The sequence below is a fragment of the Amblyraja radiata genome, chromosome 4 (assembly GCF_010909765.2).
Source record: "Amblyraja radiata isolate CabotCenter1 chromosome 4, sAmbRad1.1.pri, whole genome shotgun sequence".
Taxonomy (NCBI): domain Eukaryota; kingdom Metazoa; phylum Chordata; class Chondrichthyes; order Rajiformes; family Rajidae; genus Amblyraja; species Amblyraja radiata.
This window is the reverse complement of record NC_045959.1, coordinates 78,422,938-78,447,987: the sequence shown is the minus strand read 5'-3', so window position 1 is coordinate 78,447,987 and position 25,050 is coordinate 78,422,938. Positions and strand designations below refer to the sequence as shown.

Here is a 25,050-nt window from a genome sequence, read left to right as displayed (position 1 = left end):
TAAACTCCAGCAAGTACAAGCCCAGTGCTGACAAATGCTCATCATAAGTTAACTTACTCATTCCTGGGATAATTCTTGTAAACCTCCTCTAGACCCTCCCCAGAGCCAGCACAGATATGATGCCCAAGCCAACACAGATATGATGTCCTTCCTCAGATATGATTCCCAAAATTGCGCACAATATTCCAAATGCGGCCTTACCTGTGCCTTATAGAGCCTCAGCATTGCATCCCTGTTTTTGTATGCAAGCCCTATGAAATAAATGCTAGCATTGAGTTTGCTTTCTGGTAGATGAGGTAGCATATGCAAAAAAGAAGAGGTTAACAATTCATGTTGCTGACCTTTCAAGTCAACTGTTCCACTCTTTATGTTGTTGCCTAACTTATTAGGTATCCCGGGTATATTCTGTTTTGATTCCTTTTGAAAAGCAGTTGATATTCCGTGAAAAATGTTGAAAAAGTGAAATGGCCTCCAATTGTCAACCTAAACTAGGATTAAAGACACACGTCAAAGCTGAAGTGATCACAATCCAACCCCTATATCCAGGAGATATTATTAAGCAAAAAAGAAAATGAAAGTATTAAGAGAACAAAATAGCTCACCACATTTTGGTGGGACTGCAAGTGAAGTGGGAGTCAACACTTCTCCATTTCTCAGAAAAAAAGCTTCATGGTGCAGCACACTGTTTTCATCAGGACAACTTCATTCTTTTTTTTTCCATTGCTGAGCTGACAACCGTATGGGACAGCACGGTGGCACAGCAATAAAGTTGCTGCCTAACAGCGCAGGAGACCCTGGTTTGATCCTGACTACGGGTGCTGTCTATATGGAGTTTGTACGTTCTCCCTGTGACCACGTGTGTTTTCTCTGGGTGGTCCGATATCCTCCTACACTACAAAGGTGTACAGGTTTGTAAGTTAATGGGCTTCATTAAAGATTGTAAATTGTCCCTAGTGTGTAGGATAGTGCTAGTGTACGGGGATCACTGGTCAGAGTGGACTCTGTGGTTGAAGGGCCTGTTTCTGCGCTGTATCTCTAAAAGTTTAAAGGTTTCAAGGACAGTTTATTGTCCCATGTGCCAATTAAGATACAGCAAAATTCGAATAACCATACAGCCATACTAAAAAAAGAAGCAGCAAGACACACAACTACATAAAAGTTAACATAAACATCCACCACATCGGATTCCCCACGTTTCTCACTGTGATGGAAGGCAATAAGGTCCAATCTCCTTACTCTTTATTCTCTCGCGGTCAGGACAGTCGAACCATCCGCAGTCGGGGCGATCGAAGCTCCCGCAGCCGGCAGTCGAAGCCCCCGTGTCGGGCGATCGAAACTCCCGTGTCGGGGCGTTGAAACTCCTGCGGCTTGGAGTCCCCGATGTCGGACCAGAGACTGCAGGCTTCGCGATGTTAAAGTCCCGCAGGCTCCCAGGATTGGAGCCCCAAAGCCTGCCCCCGACAGGGATCGCGAACTCCATGATGGTAAGTCCACAGGCTCCCGTGATGGAGCTCCCGGTCAACCTCCAGCAAGGGCCGGCAACTCCACGATGTTAGGTTGGACGGAGATACGATATGGAAAAGATCGCATCTCCGTCGAGGTAAGAGATCAGAAAATGTTTCCCCCAACTTCCCCCTCCCCCCACCCCCCACATAAAACAAGTTAAAGAACACTAAAAAACATACATTTAACAAATACAAAACAGACACAAAGAAGGAAAGGATTGACGGACTATTGGCGAGGCAGCTATCGCTAAACCTTTCAGCAAAAAAGTAGAAATCTGACAAAGTATGTAGTCCCAATGGGCCTCAAAACTGAGCAGATGCTTCCAAGTGAAAACATTTCCATTTCAGGTAATAGGTTGACAGTCCCATTTTTCAAGTTGATACATGACACAAACATTTTACCTGTAACTATTTGAGTACTGGGTTAGAAAATCAATCATTCAACTTATCATTTTAAAGAAGTGAGAATTCACTGGGTTTGCAAATCTATGGCCAGATCAGGAAGCTTTACAAAGACACGTAAAGTGAACATATATTTTGTTGTTTAAAAAAACAAAACAATGTGAGTCTCAGCAGCACTACGAGTGATTCCTGCACAACAACTTGATTTTCCATCATAAGACTTTCAATTTCATTGCCCACCAAATGCAATGGTCAATTAGTCGGGCTATTGGAATGTAGATGGGTATGTACGACAGTAGCAGTTTACTGATCAAAAGGAGACCATTTAAGTCAAATTTCATTTTCTTTGCTGGTGCAATTGAAACCCATACAGCACTATATTTATTCAGTGAATTTTCATCTCTTCTGCTTTAAATGTTTTTCTTAAAAGATGAAAAACTCTTTGCCTCAACACTCTCAGCGGAGGCTGAGGGATAAAAATCGGAAGAATGTAGAATTAACCCCCCTCCCTCCCTTTTTATTTTTCCTACTCTCTTCCTTGCACCCCACTTGGATGCAAACCCATTTCTCCTTGTCTCCCTTTCCCCTTTTCCCCGCACTCCTTCCTCTGACTACACATTTCACGTGTCTTCGCTCCTTATCTTACATTTTTATCTTTTCAGCTCAGGCTTTTGCCCAAACATCTGCCAATAAAAAAAACACTTTTATCCACCTATCACTTGCCAGGCTTTCTCCTGCCCCACCTCCCTTCCAGCTTTCTCCCCTCCATTACAATCAGCCGGAAGAAGAGCCCCAACAAGATACGTCGCCTATCCAAGTTATCCAAAGATGCTGCTCCTGCACAATGTGTCTTTTTTTGTAAACCAGCATCCACCTTTCTTTGTGTCTACAATGTAGAATTAATGACCACTGACTCATAAACCAAGCAAATCATTTTATCAATGCTCACTTTTGTTAAATTTCTTGGTCATTAAAAAAAACTTCATGATTTACCTCTCAACTTCTTTGCTCTAGTGGAAACAATCTAAACGTGGTGAACACGTACTGCTTATTCTTGGATACCCTTGAGAAAGTGGCTTTTCCCTTTTGTTTTGATATATTTAAGTACTTGTTATAAAGATATACCTACAATGCAGTAATCCAAGATCTCGACCAAAGGATTACACACATCCAAATTGGGAGGGAATGAAACCTGAATTGAAGCTGGAGGCAATGATGGTTACTTGATGCCCTTTTACCCTTCTGGGTGCTGGAAGTCAGGGCCTTTTGAAGATTCTGTGGAGTGTCCTGTAGATTGTATACAGAGAAGTCATAGACAGTTAGTTGTGGAGAGGCTGCCTGTATAATGGGGTGAGTACAATGTTGATCAAATAACATGTATTATCCTCAATGGTGTTGAGCTGTTTATTTGTCTTTCCAATAATCCAGGCAAATATCCTAAGCGCAAACACCTTAAATTCCCAGTTGAAAATCACCGTGCAAGGACACAAACGGAATGTGAAGGTGAAGCAGCAAGTCATGCACACTTCTTCCAATCTAGTGCACTGCATTCAGTGTTCATAACGTGGTCTCCTCTACACTGGAGAAAACAAAGGCAGACTGAGTGATTGCTTTGCGCAACAACTGTACTCAGTCCACAGGGTGACTTTAAGCTTCCCACTGCCTGCTACTTTAATTTCCCATCCCACTCTGACCCACTCTGACATATGGCTTCCTATAGTCACAATGAAAGCAAATACAGCACCTCATCTTCTGTCTGGGCATATTCATTATTTGGACTATAATGAATTCTACATCTTCAGGTAACATGATTTATCTGTTAGTATCTTTGATATTGGCTCACCTTGTTTGTTTGGTTCCTCCTTTTTTATTCCCCTTTTCTCCTCTGGATGTTCAGGCCCAGCCCAGCTTGATTGCTGGCCTTATAGTCCTGCTCTGCATTTCACATCTCCCACATTCTTTTATCTATGTCCTCACTCTATAACTACCTTCAATTACCTCAGTGACCAGATAACCTTATTTCCATGGTCATCCCTGCTTTACCTTATCAATCTTCCTCCACCACCCTACGTGTGGTTTACATACTTCTTTTCCCCCCCCAATTTTGGCAAAGGGTCTCCAACCTTAAATGTTTGCCCTCTTTATTCTTGCCACAGATGTAGCCAGATCTGCTGCGTATTCCCAACATTTCCTGTTTTATCATAACCATATAACCATATAACAATTACAGCACGGAAACAGGCCATCTCGACCCTTCTAGTCCGTGCCGAACACATAATCTCCCCTAGTCCCATATACCTGCGCTCAGACCATAACCCTCCATTCCTTTCCCATCCATATAACTATCCAATTTATTTTTAAATGATAAAAATGAACCTGCCTCCACCACCTTCACTGGAAGCTCATTCCACACAGCTACCACTCTCTGAGTAAAGAAGTTCCCCCTCATGTTACCCCTAAACTTCAGTCCCTTAATTCTCAAGTCATTATTTTTTTTTTAATTTTTTTTTTTAATTCAGATCAGTAAAACTGAATGCTTTACATGTGGACTTTTAATAATCAAATACATTTTGGATCATATTCAGGGTTTAGGAAGAATGGTAATTTATTTAGGTTATTTTCTCCAGAGTCCAAGCAATGCACCGGTTACAGCACCTCCAGCCCCGACTGCTACATTAGCAACGAATGACAGTCCTGCTGCTCCAGCTGATTGAAGAATAGCCACCATACTTCCAGCTGCAACACCTCCTCCATTGGCAACAGCTGCGGCACCCATCATCTTTGCAGCGACAGAACCGGCTGCTACCCCAGAGCCGGTGAAGCCCGCTGCCCCTAAAACGACAGGGGCTGCAGCAATGAAAGTGGCAGCACCAGCGCCCACTAGAAGAACTTCCTTAAGAACCATGTCACTGCCGTGGTTGCTCCGTTTGTTTCTGTTGTCTTTTGCTAACAGATTCTCTCATTCACTGAATAGCGTAATATACGTAGCAAGGTTAGTAGCAAAGATCCTATAGGGTCTTGATGGACTTGTGTCTTTTGCTCTGTGAAGACTTTTAGGAGAAGTTTACACTTGGCATCTAAAGCATAAACTTTCCTTCCAACTCTAAAGTCCAATCCTGCTTAATGTCCAGGTCATTACCCAAGGAAGTGGAAGTAAAGTTTAACTCTTTTGTCATTTGACATTAGCATTATAATGGTGGGAATGTCATTGACGAAGTTACTAAAGATAAAACACAAAGTGCTGGAGGAACTCGGTGGGCCAGGCAGCAACTGTGATTTTTCAGTTGGCGGCCGAGAAGAATCATCCACTCAGCGTTTTTGGCTTAAGATGGTGCTCCTCAAGTCCAAATCATCTATATATACTGACATCGCTGACTCTTGAAATATATCACTTCATTCCAGATCCAATAAAATACATACCCACTTGTCATATATTCTTATTTCTATCCATCAGCCAGTTTTCAACCTGAACTGGTACATTTCCTTTTGCACTGAACATTTGAGTTTTTTTTCCAAACATGTCTCCTGTGAGGCACCTTGCTGAGCCTTTCTAAATATTCAGACACACTTCATTAGTTGAACGTAGCCTGCCTTCCATTAATCAGTGCTGCTGGCACTTGTCTAGTGCATGCAATTTGACATGGTACTAATTTCATTCCCAATTATGTCATTCATTATATGTCAAGTCTTGGCTCACAACCGCCATTAGACTAACTGGGCTTCGGTTGCCTAGGTTATGTACCCACTGCACCTGTGAATATTATCATCCGCCCCCCCCCCCCCCCCCCCCCCCCCCCTTCCATCCTGTGATACAATGCAAAAGAGTTGAAAAATTACTTTGACTTCTTTATTTGTTTGTTCGGTTGGGAAAGCCTACACTTATTTCCTGTTCGTAATAGCGCTTGAGAATATGGTGATGAAACCCCATCTTGAACTGCAGCAGTTCTTCTAGTGAAGCTCCTCTCCCACCATTGTTGGGCGGTGAGCTCCAGGATTTATACCCAGTGATAATGACAAAATGGTACCACGTTTCCAATGATGTGTGACATCAGTTCTTTTGTCCATCTTTTTACTGGGGTTGTGATGAGGTCTGAAACCTAATGGTCTTGACAAAACCCAAGCTGGGCATCTGGGAGCAAGTTATTAGTGAGCAAATGTCACTTGATAACACTGTTGAGGACAACTTTCTTCACCTTGCAGATGATTGAAGGTAGACCACTTGACAATTAATTAGCAGTGAAGACAAAAGAGACTGCAGATGCTGGGATCCAGAACAAAAAAATGGAACACTGGCAGAAGCTTTCGAGGGATGAAGGCATTCCTCATTGACATTACCAAATAGTGAAAGTTCTAGACAGAATAGATATTTTAAAAATGTTTCCACTTGTGGGAGAGTCTAATATCAGAGGGCACAACCTACGAATAAAAATATGTATTTTTAGAAAGGATATGAGCACTTTTTTTAGCCAGAGGATGGTGAATCTGTGAAATTCATTGCCACAGTCGTCTGTGGAGGCCAAGTCATTAAGTATTTTTAGAGTGGAGATTTATAGTTCCTTGGTGTAATAAAGGTGTTAAAGGTTTTGGGGAGTAGCCAGGAGAATGAGGTTGAGAGGGGAAAATGGCACAGCCATGATTGAACGGCAGGACACTCGATGGGCCAAATGGCCTAATTCTGCTCCCATGAGCTGCGAGGAGGATACTATGAGGCTGCAAGGTGACTTGGATACTTTGGGTGAGTGGGCAGATGCATGGCAGATGCAGTATAATGTGGATAAATGTGACGTTATCCACTTTGGTGGCAAGAAAAGGGAGACAGATTATTATCTGAATGGTGTCAAATTAGGAAATGGGGAGGTGTGCTTGTACATCAGTCACTGAAAGTAAGCATGCAAGTGGGGTCAGTGGGGGCGCTGCGAGCTGGCAGCCCCGCCAGCAGCGTGGTAGTTTTTCTACTTTTTTTGTTTTTTTAGTATGTCCTAATGTGTGTTTTTAATGTTTCTCTGTGTGTCTTGTGCGGGGGGTGGTGTGGGGGGGGGTAAGGGGTAAACAGTTTCAGTCGCCTCCTCCATGGAGAGGCAATTTTTTCCATGTCGCCTCCCCCGTGGCCTAACAGCAAGGATCGGTGCGGCCTTTCCCGGAGACGCACGCGGTTCTTCGGCTTCAGCAGCAGGCGCAGCAAGGACGTTTTTGTCGTGGAGCGGGCGAGCCCTCGCCTGGGGTCGCTGGAGGGGAGCGTCTGTTTGCTGGCCCGCGGCAGCCTGAAGCCGCGGTCTGCAGAGCTCCAGCTGGTGCAGCGTCCGGAGCCAGGGATCCCTCGTTGGGGACCCGTGAGAAGAGTTCCAACCGCCGGCCCATTATCCAACTTCTACCGCGGGCACGGCGGGGACTTACCATCAGGAGCGGGGCCGGGGATCCCTGGAGTGGAGCTCTGACTGCCGGCCCTGCGGTCTGCGGTGCTTCTTGCTGCGGTGCAGTGCAGACTTTAAATCTTCGACCGCCGGCCTGCGGCCTACACCATCTTGAAGACGCGGTCTCCGGTGCAGAAGCACCAATTCAGGACTTACCTGGACTTACCTTGTCTGCACATCTGGACGCCAGCAGCGGCGACTGCGGAGGTGTGAAGGTCCCGACCACGGGGGAAAATGGAGGAAGACTGGCCCATGTTTGTGTCGTCCACCACAATGTGTTACATTTTTATTGTGTATTGTGTGTTCTTTTTTATTGTACCGCTGATGGCAAACTCATTTCACTTGCAGTTTATGTGCAAGTGACGAATAAAAATTGGCTTGACTTGAATTACAGCAAGTGGTGAAGAAAGCTAATGGCATGTTGGCCTTCATTGCGAGAGGATTTGAGTTTAGGAGCAAAGAGGTCCTACTGCAGTGGGTACAGCCCCCTGGTGAGACTGCACCTGGAATATTGTGAGCAGTTTTGGTCTCCTAATTCGAGGAAGGACATTCTTACTATTGAGGTAGTGCAGCGTAGGCTCACCAGGTTAATTCCCGAGTAGGCGGGACTGACATATGATGAAAGAATGGGTCAGCTGGGCTTGTGTGCACTGGAATTTAGAAGGATGAGAGGAGATCTCATAGAAACATATATTTCTGAAAGGATTGGACAGGCTCGATGCAGGAATCATGTTCCCGATGTTGGGGGAGTCCAGAATCAGGGGTGACAGTTTAACATTAAGGATAGGCCATTTAGGACTGAGATGAGGAAAAACTTGTTCACCCAGAGAGTTGTGAACCTGTGGAATTCTCATCCACAGAAGGCAGTGGAGGCCAATTCACTGGATGTTTTCCATATCTTTCATATATATGGAAAGAGGGACTTAGAATTAGCTCTTAGGACTAAAGGAATCAAGGGATATGCAGGAAAGAGCAGGAATGGAGTACTGATTTTAGATGTTCAAGAAGGAACTGCAGATGCTGGAAAATCGAAGGTACACAAAAATGCTGGAGAAACTCAGCGGGTGCAGCAGCATCTATGGAGCGAAGGAAATAGGTAACGTTTCGGGCCGAAACGTCTGAAGAAGGGTTTTGGCCCGAAACGTTACCTATTTCCTACGCTCCATAGATGCTGCTGCACCCGCTGAGTTTCTCCAGCATTTTTGCATACCTACTGATTTTAGATGATCAGCCATGATCATATTGAATGGTGGTGCTGTCTTGAAGGGCCGAATGGCCTAATCCTGCACCTATTTTTCTAAGTTTCTATATTTCTATAACATGAACTTGATGGATCAAACAGCATCTCAACCTGTGTGTTGAGGTTTTGGATCAAGCCGCTGTCATGTAATTAGCTGTGCAGAAAGGAACTACAGATGCTGGTTTATACTGAAGATAGACACAAAGTACAGGAGTAACACAGCGGGTCAGGAAGCATCTCTGGAGAACACGGGTAGTTGACGTTTTAAGTAGAGAGCCTTTTTCAGACATTGTAGTGGGAACAAAAAGCTGGAAGAGAGGTGGGAGCAGGACAAAGCCTGGCAAGTGATATGTGGGTTCAGGTGGGGGGAGGTTGATTTATAGATGATTGGAGAAAGACCAGATATGGAAAGACAATAACCTGTGAGATAAGGAGATAGGGATAGAAGAATTGCCAAATAAGAAGCCGGAGGAAGGAATATAGGTAGAAGGGGCGGAGAAAAAGTGAAAACCGAGAGATGGGAGCATATTCAGGTGAACCACAAGAGTGGGAGGTGGAAAACTTAGTTTCCTGAAATGGAAGAGTGTTGGTCACAAGCCACGAGGTCATGGATTATGGTGGTGTCCTTTTGCAAATGAGTCTGGCTGGTGCCGATGTCCGATTATAATTCTTTCACAACTAGGACTTTAAAGAAACATATAAAATTCTTAAAGGATTGGACAGGCTAGATACAGGACAAATGTTCCCGATGTTGGGGGAGTCCAAAACCAGGGGTCACAGTTTAAGAATAAGGAGTAGGCCATTTTGGACTTAGATGAGGAAAAACATTTTTATCCAGAGAGTTGTGAATCTGTGGAATTCTCTGCCACAGAAGGCAGTGGAGGCCAATTCACTGGATATTTTCAAGAGAGAGTTAGATTTAGCTCTTGGGGCTAAAGGAGTCAAGGGATGTGGAGATAAAGCAGGAACGGGGTACTGATTTCAGATGATCAGCCATGATCATATTTGGCTCTTCGGCCCACTCCTGCAACTATTTTTCAATGTTTCTATGTTTCTATGGCTGAACGCAATCAGGGAGAAATAATACAACTAAACTGTTTTGCATTTTTATCAGCCCAAAACATTTTACCTCCTACTGTTATATTTGATAATTATGCCATGTGCTTTTATAGCAAATATTCATATTTCTTACATTTAAAGTGGCATTTATTTTTTATATTTGTGTTGCTGATTAATTTTATATTATTGCTAGCTGATTTTGAATGCTTTATTTCTGCTGCTTTTCAGAAAGTAATACAAATCAGTTAATAAGTGATAGGAGCAGAATCAGGCCATTTGGCCCATCTATTCTGCTATTCAATCATGGCTGATTTATCTTTCCCTCTTAACCCATTCTCCTGCCTCTATCTCTGCCTTAAAAAGTATCAATTGACTTGGCCTCCACAGAATTCCACAAATTCACCACCCTCTAACTAAAGTAATTCCTCATCTCCTTCCTAAAGGTACATCCTTTAATTCTGAGGCTATGACCACTGGTGCTGGATTCTTCCACTGGTGGAAACATCCTCTCCACATCCACTCTATCCAGGTCTTTCACCAGTCGGTAAGTTTCAATGAGGTCCCCCCTCATTCTTCTAAACTCCAGCGAGTAGAGGTCCAGTGCGTTCAAACGCTCATCATATGTTAACCCACTCATTCCTGGGATCATTCTCATAATATTTAAGAGTTGAGAGGACATGTGGGACAGCATGCATGGTGCATTTTATGGCACCTCTATACCCCAGTCTCATTTTTAGTATAATTTTGCTGGAACTGTTTCAATGAAGTCACGTGGCAGTACTGTTGAGATCCATAGCAAATGTCCTGCAATCTATTTCACATTTGGGCTTTATATCTCCAAACAGGTGGACATTTTCTAGGCAGATGCAGTATAATGTGGATAAATGTGAGGTTATCCACTTTGGTGGCAAAAACAGGAAAGTAGACTATTATCTGAATGGTGGCCGATTAGGAAAAGGGGAGATGCAACGAGACCTGGGTGTCATGGTACACCAGTCATTGAAAGTAGGAATGCAGGTGCAGCAGGCAGTGAAGAAAGCGAATGGTATGTTAGCATTCATAGCAAAAGGATTTGAGTATAAGAGCAGGGAGGTTCTGCTGCAGTTGTACAGGGTCTTGGTGAGACCACACCTGGAGTATTGCTTACAGTTTTGGTCTCCTAATCTGAGGAAAGACATTCTTTCCATAGAGGGAGTACAGAGAAGGTTCACCAGACTGATACCTGGGATGGCAGGACTTTCATGTGAAGAAAGACTGGATAGACTCGGCTTGTACACGCTAGAATTTAGAAGATTGAGGGGGGATCTTATAGAAACTTACAAAATTCTTAAGGGGTTGGACAGGCTAGATGCAGGAAGATTATTCCCGATGTTGGGGAAGTCCAGAACTAGGGGTCACAGTTTAAGGATAAGAGGGAAGTCTTTTAGGACCGAGATGAGAAAATCATTTTTTACACAGAGAGTGGAGAATCTGTGGAATTCTCTGCCACAGAAGGTGGTTGAGGCCAGTTCATTGGCTATATTTAAGAGGGAGTTAGATGTGGCCCTTGTGGCTAAAGGGATCAGGGGGTATGGAGAGAAGGCAGGGATGGGATACTGAGTTGGATGATCAGCCATGATCATATCGAATGGCGGTGCAGGATCGAAGGGCCGAATGGCCTACTCCTGCACCTATTTTCTATGTTTCTATGTTTCTATGTCTACATTTAGGGTGCATCCAAGTGATTAAGTGCTGTAAAACTTAGCTCAAATCTATCACTACAAATAATGTATTGTTCTGAGCCACACATGTTTAGTAGCCAGCCTATGCTCGTGTTGCTCCTGCATAATTTAGGAACCGCAAAATCATTTCCAATGTATCTTTTCACTTAAAAAGGACAATACTGTGAACTACCCTTTGCTGCCCATCTTTTCCTTGAATAAAAACCCTCCGTTTCTTCTTGTATTGTATCTGAGGAGATGGTTAAGGTCACGTTTTATGTATGAGATTCACAAAGAAAATATACAGCATGCCATTTTGCAATACTTTACATTTTGCATTACTCTTCACCATGGCATGAAATAGGAAGCACAATCCATATCAATTTATAAGACCTTGACAGGCAAAACCAACAATTGGGCTTTTAAGACTTTTTTCATTCAGTTACAAATTGAAATGTTAACAGCAGCTGTATATAACTGACAACTTTATTCAAACTTTACAGGTGAACTGGAAATATGTTTCTTTTTATCAAAATCAAGCACTATGTCACTTTGAGACATGTAATGGCTTTCCCACAACTTTATGCCCAAGGTAATTACACCCAACAAAAGAAAATCACACAATAACACAAGTAGTACTAAAGCATGCTTCATTAATGACAAAAATACTTGTGATTCTGAGAGATGCTCAGTCCACCTTGCCGTGCATCATCTCCCAGTTGCCAAACACTTGAACTCCCCTTCCCATACTGACTTTTCTGTTCTGGGCCGCTTCTACTATCAGAGGCCACACGCAAATTGGAAGAACAGCACCTCATAATTCACTTGGGCAGTTTACAACCCAGCAGTATGAATATTGATTTCTCCAATTTCAAGTAAACCTTGCATTCCCTCTCTCTCTGTCCCTCTCCCACTTTAGTCGCCCTGCTACTTTCACTATATATACAAATATCCCTTCATTATCACTTCTTCCACAGCCAACAATGGACTATTGTGGGCTCCATCTTTCTTTATTCATCATCGCCGGCTCCGACTTGTTCTGTACCTCTAGTTTCCCTCTCCCCTGGCTTTCAGTCTGAAGAAGGGTCTCGATCCGAAACATTACCTATTTCTTTTCTCCTAAGATGCTGCCCGATCTGCTGAGTTACTCAAGCGTTTTGTGACTACCTTCGGTGTAAACCAGCATTTGCAGTTCTTTCCTACACATTTATACTTTCTTTGTTTGGTGAAATGCTGAACAAATATGGAATCAATCAGACATTAAAAAGTCCACCTACCCAAAGGAGAACCCGCCACTGAAACCTTATTTCCGATTGGTTACAAATGACTGTTATTGGTTCAATGTAAACAAAAAAGATAGTACGTGACAAAAAGGCTCAGTAGCCAACTATGTCTACTCAGCCCACAAACAAATTCACTATATCCTATCACTTTAAAGACAGAAACAAATGTTTATCTGCAAGAAATGCTACACTTGTCGCTTTACCTCCCCCCTGGACTCCATTCAAGGACCCAAGCAGTCTTCCAGGTGCGGCAGAGGTTCACCTGCACCTCCTCCAACCTCATCTATTGCATCCGCTGCTCTAGATGTCAGCTGTTCTACATCGGTAAGACCAAGCGTAGGCTTGGCGATCGCTTCGCCGAACACCACCGCTCGGTTCGCATTAACCTACCTGATCTCCCGGTGGCCCAGCACTTCAACCCCTCCCATTCCGAATCTGACCTTTCTGTCCTCGGCCACCTCCATGGCCAGAGTGAGGACCACCGTAAATTGGAGGAGCAGCACCTCATATTTCACTTGGGCAGTTTGCACCCCAGCGGTATGAACATTGACTTCTCTAATATCAGGTAGTCCTTACTTTCTCCTCCCCTTCTCAGCTCTCCCTCAGCCCACTGGCTCCACCTCTTCCTTTCTTCTTCCCACCCACCCCCCCCACCCCCACCCTCACATCAGTTTAAAGAAGGGTTTTGGCCTGAAACGTTGTCTATTTCCTTCGCTCCATAGATGCTGCCTCACCCGCTGAGTTTCTCCAGCACTTTTGTCAACCTTCGATTTTCCAGCATCTGCTATTCCTTCTCATGTTTATCTCAAAATCCTTGATCTTCGAATTGCGCTAGGAAACCCCCACAAGTGTTCATTTACATTCACACTTTCACCTCTTATCTATGTCACTATTCAACACTAGTGGCAACATTACTTTCCAAAGGTACAAATCCATTGAACACAAAGGCAGCTAACATGTAATAATACCAAGCATGATTCATATTGATATTTGCACTGAAGCCATTTGTTAAGCTGAGTTAAAATTAGAACAGAATACAAAGCAAAATAAAAGGTGTCCGTTAAAGTCTTTAACTACATGCAGGACCTCAAAAGATCATCCCATAAACTGATTGGGAAAATGTTCTACACTCTCCAGTGATCCTGTGAACTTGGCTATGCCGTCTGAAACTGACACTGAAACTGAAACTATCAGAACAAATCAATCTATGGTGAGAGGCAAAACTGATTAAATTAAATCACTAGCTCTTCTCCCAACAGACAGTCACATTTGAGGGAAGGCAGAGGCTGTGGGTCATGTCAGCATCCTGTTGGTTAAGGAATGTTACATTACAGGATTCTCAGAGCTGAACAATGCCAGAGCTCAAATGCAACAGAAAAAGAGTTAAATTCCCGAGCTACACAGAAATAGAAGCAATTATCTCTGAATAATAAATGCTGTATTTTTTAGTTTAAAAAAAAGGCATACCCATAAGTCGTTGATAATTAAGCAATGGGAACTGTTTTCTTTCATGAATAGGATATTTATATACAGTATCTTGGATACATTTGCAAATTAAGCACCAATTTTTCCTGAAATATAGATTTTGCTGTTGCAATTCTGCCTGAGTTGAATATTCAGAACTCTAAATTATTGTTTTGACAGAAAAGTCTCCATAATTAAAACATGCAAATATCTGACTTTGACCCCATATACAGTGAACTGATGTGCAATGCAACAAACATTTTCTTTGCTTGTTTAATTTGATTAATGTAGGAATATCGAACTGGTGCCTTGGCAGGTTGGAGCAATGACGCATCAATCTTCCATTACTATGAGACCTGCCAGTTGACTAGAAGGAGTGTTGGGAGATTGAAGGCCAATAAACTGAGAGAGCAGGAGAAAGCACAGGCAAGCCTCAATGCTTTACTGAAGACATCCTACAGCATATTCACTAAACTCCAGTGAGCATTCATCAATAATCTGCTTTTGACACATTATTCCTGTTCACCTTAATTGCAGTCAAGGATAGAAAAACTACAAACCTTTAGCTGTCGGTCTGTTAATGTGCTAAGAGATTCTAGATACGTGTGTTTGGCTTTGTTTGAGTGTGCATTTGTGTATGTGTTTATGTGTGTCATCATCGGCGGTCACTCGAAACGAGTATGACTGTCCTCTACATAGGGTGGTCTACTTGTGGGTCTGCAGATGTCTGTAGAGGCCGATCCGTGATCCACACATCTTGGTGCAACGTGGACAGTGGAGACTGGCGGTGTTTGGTTATCGTCGAGCCCCCTTCTCTCTTTCCTTACGGTGCTGTCGCTTTGTCTCTGCCACACGGCGTAGTTCCATTTTGTGAAGTGCAGCTCCTTCCTGCATGGATTTCCTCCAGGACCACCTGTCCAGTACAATGTGCTCCCAGTTGCTTGATGTGATGTGGAATTTCTTCAGACTGTTCTTGATGTTGTCCTTGAAGCGTTTCTTTGGCCCGCCGGGGGCTCGCCGACCTTCCTTCAATTGAGTACAGGATTTGTTTACGGAGGTGTGTGTTGGAAATGCGGATGTTGGTGCATTTGTCCTCCCAGCTGATCCTCAGAATCTTTCATAAGGATCTTTGATGGTATTATTCCAGGGCTCTCAGGTGCCTGCTGTAGGTGGTCCATGACTGGGCTCCATACAACATGGGTGGAAAGGACAATGGCTCTGCAGACCAGCAGTTTTGTTTGGGCCTTTAGGTGTGTCTGTATGTGTATGTGTTTGTATGTGCGTATATTTTGTGTGTGCTTTGATATGTTAGTATGTGTTTGTGTAAGTATCTTTTTTTTAATAATATGTTTCATTTATTTTTTTATATATATTTTTTTTATTATTACTATACAAAACAAAAAGAGAAAGAAAAGAAAGAGAAGAAAGACAACAGAAAAAAGCCGCCAGACATAACACTATTGGTGCAATCCACATGGTGCTACACAGTCAGGCATTGCAAGAACACAAGTAAAAAGCACAGGACTACATCGCTGCAGAAAATATGAAATTATTGGTCTTTGAGATGGTTGATAAATGGTCCCCAAACACTTAAAACGTTGTTGGGTACCTTGGAGTTGTGGAAGCGTATCCTTCCCATCTGTATGATTATTATCATTTCGTTGAGCCATTTTTCAAAGCAGGGGGGTGTGGATGATTTCCAGTCTGTTAGGATCATTTTCTTGGCTGCCACCATACCAAGCATCAGTGCTTGTTGTTCTTCAAACGTGAAGTTCAAAGCAGTCTGAGCACCCAAAAAGTGCCAGTTCTGAATCAGGGGGAATATCTTTTCCATAAACCCCAGAGAACCACTTAAATATTTCAGACCAGTATCTTTGTATATGAGGACAGAACCAGAAAATGTGTGTTAAAGAACCATCTGCACCTTTGCATCTGTTACATAATGGAGAAATAGATGGATACATTCAAGGTAATTTGGTCTTTGAGTAATAGAGTCTATGGATGACTTTAAACTGAATCAGTTTATACCTGACATTGATCGAACAAGTTTGGATTCTGGTCAAAATTCCAAATGTCGTCAGACACCTCGAAATTCAGCTCGGGCTTCTTTCAGATGGTTAGTAGATACAGAGGTGGTGTATAGATGCACAAAGCGAGATATTAGATGTTTGGAGTCAGGAACTCGTAGTGTGGGCAACTGTCAGGCATGGTTTGAAAATTTGGAATTTGGTCTTTAACATAGTGCCTAATTTGGAGATAGCGAAAAAAATAAGAGTTGGAAAGGTTACATTTTGTTTTCAGCTGATTAAACGAAGCAAACTTTTTGTCTATATATAAATCTCTGAGGGTCGCAAGGCCCTTGTCCCTCCAGACAGCAAACACCCCATCCGTCTGTGATGGCAAAAAGGAATGGTTGTGACATATGGGGGTGTAAATAGAGACATTTGACAATGTACTGAAACTTTTTATCTGATTTAAAATTCAAATAGAATTTCTTAAAATAAAATTCTCACCAACCAACTTGTGTGAGGTTTCTGTTTTGGAAAAAAGCAAAGAATTTTTCATTGCTGTGCTTTCAATGTTTAGCCACAAGGGGGCATTATTATTATTATTATTATTATTATTATTATTATTATTGTTATTATTATTATTATTATTATTATTATTATTCCAAGGTTCATCTGGGAATCCCCATTGCCAGGAAATCATAGCTCTAGCATTGGCTGCCCAATAGTTGTGCCTAAATATAGGAAGGCCCATGCCTCACTCATTTTTTTGGCTTTTGAAGATGCGCTTTTGATATACGGTGGGCTTTATAGCCCCAAATAAATGGAAGGATAATGGAGTCCAGTTTTTTTAAAGAATGATGAAGTAAGAAAAATTGGGAGATTTTGGAATAAATATAAAAACCTAGGAAGAGACACCATCTTGATAGCGTTAATACGCCCCACTATAGACAAGAGTAAAATCCTCCACTTCTCTATGTTCAATTTTAACTTTGTAATCATATCAGCGTAGTTGAGTTTAAATATAGGTTTGGGGTTTAGGGGTATTTTGAGTCCTAGATATCTAAAATGGTCATATACTATCTTAAATGTTAGAGCCTCAAGAAAATCTGAATCTATACTGTCTGATAAAGGCATAAACTCGCTCTTACTCCAGTTGACTGCGTATCCGGAAAGCTTGCCAAATGATTTAATAAAATCTAACAAGGGAGGAACAGAGGCTTCTGGATAGGAGAGATATAATAATGTGTCATCGGCGTAAAGCTCCACATGACTTTCCACGTTCCCCACCTTAATACCCCTGATGTTTGGGTGACTCCTGATACCTATTGAGTCTAGGGATACTGGACTGTGGTCTGATATTAATATATTATGATATTTGGTATGTTCAATGCTAGATATTAATTTTGCATCCACTAGGAAATAATCAATTCTTGTGTATGATTTGTGGACATAGGTAAAAAATGAATAGTCTTTGTCTGTTGGATGTTGCATCCTCCAGATATCGACAATATTTCTAGACTTAATCAGGTTGTTTAATGTTTGAACAAATGCAATTGCACGTGGGCTGCGGGTGGAGAGCCTGTCAAGATATGAGTCAAGGTAACAATTAAAATCTCCGCCCATTAGTAAATTGGTGGTGTTGAGGTCTGGAATTAAATCAAACACTTTGCGGAAATAATTTGGATCATCAATGTTTGGACCGTATATATTCAGTAGTGTGACAGGAAGTGAATTAATATTTCCAGTGATCATTAATATATCTGCCATTTGGGTCTGTAACCATTGAAACAAGTTGAAATGGAATATTCTTACGAAAAAGGATTGCTACACCTCTAGCTTTAGATGTAAAAGGTGACTGATAAACTTGCGAGATCCAATTAGCTCTCAGTCTCCTCTGCTCTGTAGCTTTAATATGGGTTTCTTGAAGAAATATTATGTCTGATTTAAGAGATTTCAAATGCGCAAACATTTTACTGCACTGCATGCCCAAGGCTACATACATTCCATGAGACCAACGTTATCTTACTCATTTCGACCTGTTTTACACGGTTAAGTCCTGACATATTCAGCTAAGAGAAAGAAAAAAAAGGCACACCATGGTGAAATAAAAGAATATAAGAAATAAAAAATAAAGACTCTGGCAGCTCTGGAAAACATTGAACATTAACGAACCCCGACCCCCTCCCCAAAGACACTTCCCCAAACAAAGCGTCACCTTCCCCCTCATTGCTTAGCGAGAACCGCCGGGCATATGACAAGTAAGATTGCCTCTCAGGCCCACTTCCTAACCAGTCTATAAGCAAATAAACCAGCTAAGGCAAGCCAAGCGCCCCCTCCGCTTATTCAAATAATGTTGAAAATATCAATTTATACCGTCTTTAGGTGTGTTGAAGCAAGCTGTTCTTTAATGCTCTCAGCGAATATCTCCTCTGTCCTGCGGGATCATCCTGTCTGTTCATTTCCGGCGTTGCATCTCAGGTGCCCTTCCACAAATTTCTTTGCTTCTCCAGGAGAAGTGAAGACCTTCGGTTGCCCGTTGTGTTGAAGCTGGAGTTTGGCTGGGAAGCGCAGGCTGTATTTCACCTCCATCTCCCACAGGGTCTGCATGACCACGCGGAACCCGCGTTGCTGCTCCATTACCTCAGCTGTGTAATCTGGGAAAATAAAAACTCGCTGTCCGTTGTATTCCAGAGTCCGTTGTCGACCAAGTCGCATTATCATAGCTTTCTCATGAAAGAAATGGACCCTGGCGATGAGTGTGCGAGGCCTGGCTCCCTCCGCGGGCTTCGGCTGTTGGGTGCGGTGTGCACGGTCAATGATAAGTGGTTTTTGGAAGTGTGTCTCACCCAGCTGTTTTGGGATGAGGGCGCTGATAAACTCTGTTGGTTTCCCCTTCTCTTCTCCTTTTGGAATACCCACGATTTTAATGTTATTTTGACGCGAGCGGCCCTCTAGGTCGTTGATTTTTGCTCGCAGGAGGGTGTTTTCCCTTTGTATTTTGCTTATGTTTTTCTCCATTAGCGTCAGGCGGGTGTCATGCTCTCCAGCTATCTCATCCATGGAATCCATTCGGACCATCAAGGCATTTTGTGAGGACTGAAAAGATGCAAACTTGGTTTCAAATTGGTCAAAGCAGTCGTTGATGGCCTTTAAAATCGCATCTGACATCTCTCTTGGCATTGCACCTGTTGGTGTGGAATGATCGCTTGCTTCTCCATTAGAGTCACAGTCTTCACCTTTGTTAGCCATGGTTGCTAGCGATTTTTGCTTAGCTCTTCCCTTATGTATGTCTGGCATTTGCAGGGCTTTTTATGCAGGTCTGGTCCACTCTAAGGTGGATAAACAAGCTGTGAAAAGTTCCGAGAGCAACCTTGACTGAAAGACGGTAATTTTAAACAATGTTAAACCGAAAGGAGGGGAGCTCTTGAAAGCACGTCTTACTCCATCCAAGTATCTGTGTGAGCATTTGTTTTTGTGTGTGCATTCACATGTGTAAATATGTTTTTAGTTTTAATTTTAGAGATGCAGCGTGGAAACAGGTCCTTCAGCTCACTGAGTCTGCATCAACCAGCGATCCCGGTTTACTAACACTGTCGGAGCCATTAAGCTTAAGTCAGTATTATTATCATGTCTGATATTTTTAGTTTTAGTTTTTATCTGCCTGTACTTTTGTAAGTGGGATTTGATATGTAGTAGTGGTGTGTTCTTTTGTTAGAGGAGTCTGGCGCAGACTCTCAGATTATAAGTTTCAGTTTGGTGTTGGGGAATGAGGGGAAATTGTTTTCTACCATGATCACGACACACACATGTTTCGAGACGACATACCTTTATAAGAAAAAGTTTTTATGTGATTTATATTATGTAAATAGAACAGTGATTAAGAGCAGAAAGTTATGAGTTATTTCTTTGTTTTGTATTACTTCAATAAAAAATCAATCAATCAAGAAACGACATCTAGAAGATTCATCTTTGCTGTCTTGTGTGTGTCGTGAGTCCGTTAGGCTATACCTCCAAATCATCTCCGATAAATGAATGGTTATCGAAGTTGGACTTTGAGAATGTTGTAAAAACTGTCATTGTAAACACTATACTACACACTAGGGACAATTTATAATTTTTACTGAAGGCAATTAACCGACAAACCTGTACTGTTTTGGATTCGATACGTAGAGTGGTGTGCTCTTTTGTTAGAGTACAGAAACCGGATCACCTGAAGAAAACCCACGTGGTCACGGAAAGAACATATAAACTCCGTACAGGCAGTACCCATAATCAGGATCGAACCTGCGTCTCTGGTACTGCATCTCCGGTACTGGTTCCACGTCATCTGCAAAGCTACTGATCATGCCACCAAAATCACGTCCAAATCGTTCAAATATATTACAAACTGTAAGGGGTCCAACACCTATCCCTGAGTACCATAACTAACCATAGGCACCTGTTTGCAAAAACGGGCCAATACCATCACCCTCCGTGTTCTATAGTCAAAGCAATTTTAATCCATTTTGCCAACTTGCCCTGGATCGCATGGGCTCTAACCAATTGAACCAGTCTTTCATGTTGCAAAACACAAAGTGCTGATGTAACAAAACTTATTGTTATCATAATTTCCTTTTTAAATACCACCCTATAGGTTTTAAACTCTTGCTAGACCTCTCTTGCCTTTAATTTTCTATACCTGATATCCTCGATATACGCTATGACCTCCATCCATATGATGACTGTGCTCCACTGTTCAATGTTACCGGGAATACTGTGGCTTCACCATAACCATAAAGACTAGTAGTGCTGCAGTGAGATCATTTGTGGATCTGTGCTAGCACTGTCACTTCCGACCAACACCCCATTGTCTTGTGTAGGAAGGAACTGCAGATGCTGATTTCTACCAAAAATATACATAAAATGTTAGAGTAACTCAGTGGGTCAGGCAACATCTCTGGAGAAAAGGAATAGGTGACATTTCTGGTTTGAACCTTTCTTCAGACTGAAAGATAGAGAAAGTCAGAACCAAACTGGGCCAGCCACAGATGACCTCAGGAAGAGTGGAGTCCATATTAACCAATTGTTGACTGGGGATGGTACACAAAATTGCTGGAGGAACTCAGCGGGTGCAGCAGCATCTATGGAGCGAAGGAAATAGGCGACGTTTCGGGCCGAAACCCTTCTTCAGACACTGGGGATGATGCGCTAATGACAGGGATATAAGGAGGTGAACAGTGAAACTAGTAAGACAACTTGGGTGGGAGAGAGAAGGGGGGGGGGAAGGGGGAGGTAAAGAAATGCAGGAATTACTTGAGATGAGAGAAATCAAAATTCATAACACTGGGTTGTAAGCTGCTCAAGCAAAATATGAGGTGCTGTTCCTCCAATTTGTGTGTGGCCTCACTCTGACAGTGGAGGAAGCTCAGAACAAAACGGTCAGTATGGGAATGGGAAGATAGACACAAAATGCTGGAGTAACTCAGCGGGACAAGGGACAAGCAGCATCTCTAGAGAGAAGGAATGGGTGATGTTTTGGGTCAAGACCCTTTTTTAGCCTGGTCTGTGCAAAGTTTAGTTTAGTTTTGTTTAATTCATTGTCACATGTACCAAGACTTTTTGTTGCGTGCTGTGCAGTTCACCGAAAAGACGTTACATAATTTAAATCAAACTGTCCACGGCGTACAGATACAGGATAAAGGGTGTGACATTTAGTGAAAGATAAAGTCCACTAAAGTCCAATTAAAGATAGTCCGAAGGTCTCCAATGAGGTAGATGGGGTCGGACTGCTCTCTAGTTGGTGAGAGGATGGCTCAGTTGCCTGATAACAGCTGGGAATAAACTGTCCCTGAATCTGGAGATACACGTTTTCAAATTTCTGTATCTCTTGCCTGATGGGAGAGGGGAAAAGAGTGATTGACTGGGGTGAGACTCGTACTTTATTATGTTGGTGGCCTTGCCAAGGCTGCGTGAAGTGTAGATGGTGCAAATGGAAGGGAGGGTCATTTGCATGGTGGTCTGGGCTATGTCCACAACTCTGCAATTTCTTGTCGTCTTGGATGGAGCTGTTCCAAGATCGCACAAAATTGCAGAGAGTTGTGGACGTAGCCCAGCCCAAACCCAAAGGCTGCCCTTGCACAATTCACGTGCAAGGGCACCATAGGCTCTATGGCACTATTCCAGAGAGGATGAGAGCACTTTGTGATGATATTGGTGAGACGTGACCTCTACACCAACATCACCAAAACCCAGTGCTGGTGCATTTTCTATGTTCAAGTCTCCGCAGGTTCAGATTTAGGTTTATTATTGCCACATGAACTGAGGTACAGTGAAAATGTTCGTTTTGCATGTCCTCCAATCAAATCAGATAAGACTGTACTGTAAATACTATCAAGCCAAACTTGAATAACAAATGCAATAGATAGAGTAAAGGGAAAGACACAGAGTGCAGAATACAGTTCTCAGCATTGTAGCGCATTAGTTGTACACCTGGCCTGGTGTACTGCTTTTTTGCAGGAAATATTCTGTGGAAGCCTATATTCTAGGCCCCTCTCCAAAATAAGTAATGTTTTATTTATTTAAAGAGAACCTAGCACTCCCTGTGAATTCCAACTTCATTTTTTATTGAGTGTAGGTATGAAACAAGAGCTTTTCAGTTGGGACATTTTCAAGGGTGCCATCTGGGCACAGCCTGACACACAGGAATTGGCAACTAAGAGATTTTTGCATTTATTTATCTGAAAGAAGTGTGCTGGAGATAATCCACCTTTGTGTAACAACAGCTCTTCAGAGTAACTTTTCAATTCTGACTGATACTCCAGTCTCTGAGCTGCAGTTGCTCTCTCCGATGAAAATGAGGACGCAAACATGCGAACACCAAGGGTGCATTCCATCGATAAAAGATGAAAAAGTACAGAACATTGAGGAGCATTGTTTCTTTTTAGCTGAAAGCTAAATTATAGGAAACACATCAAATCTATTATTCTGTCACTGGCGAGGCAAAGGCAGTGGGAACTTTCATTTTAAATGATATGTCTCCTCAGTTGCAATAAACAGGGTGACTTTAGTGTGGGGATATAAAATATTAAAATATTCTCTGTGCAGCACACACTGCTTCAGCATGGCACTTCATAACAAAGGAAGAAGACAATTCGTTATGAACATAGAACAACATAGCACAGGATGTCCCCACAATGTCTCTGCCGAACACGATGCCAAGTAAAACTATGCTCATCTATGCTAAAACTGCATGCACATGATCCATAATCCTCCATTCCCTACATATCCTGGTGCCTATTTAACAGCCTTTTAGACGCCACTATCATATCTGCGTCTATCACCATCCCTGGCAGTGCGTTCCAGGCACTCACCAGTCTCTGTAAAAACTCACCCAGCACATTTCCTTTCAACTTTACCCCCTCACCGGAAATCTATGCCCTCTACCCATTAACATTTCCATCATGGGAAAAACATTCTGACTATCTTCCCTATCTATGCCTCTCGTAATTTTATATAGTTCTATCAGATCTCTGCTCAGCCTCTAGCATTCCAGAGAAAACAATCCACGTTTGAATAACAATTTAAATGATGCATCACTGAACACAGATGGAAAATATTTTTACAAATATGATACCATGTGAGACCAAACTTCCGCAGGATATAATAATACCCGGAAGCACTGGTTACATATAGAACATAGTACGTAGAAAATAAAACAGCACGGCACAGGAATGGGCCCTTCAGCCAACAATGTTTGTGCCGAATAGGGTTGCCAACTTTCTCGCACCCAAATAAGGGAAAAAGGTCAAAATAAGGGACAAATTCCCGACGGCAATTCGTTGACCGACTCGGCTGTGGCTTGGTGAATGATGAGTTGGCCCAGGTGCTGGGCTGTACACAAAGCCCAGCCAGCGGGCCAGCTGAGGAGTTTGGGCCTGGGTGCATGAAATGCATGAAACTAAAAGATTGATTTACTTTGATTCATCCTCTTTCCAAATAATCCCTTAATTATAAAATGACTCCTTGCGTCAAAAAAACACTGCAGCTGGCCAAGCAAAACAGCCCAAGGAAGATGTCCAACAAAACAAATTTCAGGCCACAACAGCGGACTGCCATCTTATTGCTAAAGGTGAGAAAAGCGTACTCATGAAATGCTGATCTTAAAAGCCTTAATGTCATTCCATCTCCAGCAGGTTTGGAAAATCATTTGGATACTGTTGATTTACTATAAAATTCATAGAATCACTCCATGGCATCAGCTCCATGTGATTAGCGCTACCTTTGCACAAAGCAAAAGCACAGTGCTGGATCGCTAGGCTGTTGTTAGGCTAGTTAAGCTAAGTCAAGTCATTTCTTATTTCATATTTATACATTTCAAAAGAGATGTCTGTTGATAATGAGGGAAAATGTTATAAGCATACTAATACTGCAAAACAGAAGCTGCAACAGCTCAAAGAGGGGAGTCAGGGTGACACTTTTCATCTGAAATCATAGTGGTAAAAATTAGACCTGTTCTACAATAGGTGAAGTTGAAAATTATCCCTTCATCGTCTGATTTCTCTGGGGGTCTTATGGTGTACCTCAAGAACATTCATGTTTTAATGTTAATTAGAAATTACATACTGCTGAGAATATTTAGACATCCCTGTTTTTTCATATATCTCACATTAAAAAATATTGTCAGATTTCATCTTCCAACGTCAGTTTCAAATTCCCCAGCGTAAAGCTGAGGAAAATAGATTTTTAATAAGTCCCCAAAGGAATCCTAAAGGGCTGCTTCCTAGATCCAATTCACTTATTCTGACTTTTGTGTCACCCTCTCTCCGAGAGTGGAGAGACATCATCCATCAATGGTGACACTGCCTGTAATATGGGGAGACATCGAGTAAACAATCCAGCTGATGACTGCACCATCTGCAAACACCACCTTACAGAGGCTTTGCCATTTCCAGCCACCTTCTGGCCGTTACGGATACTTTCAATTTGAACATGAGGACTT

At 42.4% G+C, this 25,050-nt stretch overlaps 2 protein-coding genes across 5 annotated transcripts in view; one reads left to right on the top strand and one right to left on the bottom strand.

Moving 5' to 3' along the window:
• The window catches only part of nkain3 (sodium/potassium transporting ATPase interacting 3), a 492,740-nt gene that overhangs the window by 136,900 nt on the left and 330,790 nt on the right, over positions 1–25,050 (bottom strand). The gene's annotated exons all lie outside the window — the stretch shown is intronic.
• LOC116972622 (gamma-glutamyl hydrolase-like) overlaps positions 24,067–25,050 on the top strand; it is a 71,630-nt gene continuing 70,646 nt past the window's right edge. Inside the window, exon 1 of the mRNA XM_033020437.1 lies at positions 24,067–24,180. Within this exon, the coding sequence (XP_032876328.1) occupies positions 24,067–24,180 (114 nt within the window). The remainder of the gene's footprint in view (positions 24,181–25,050) is intronic.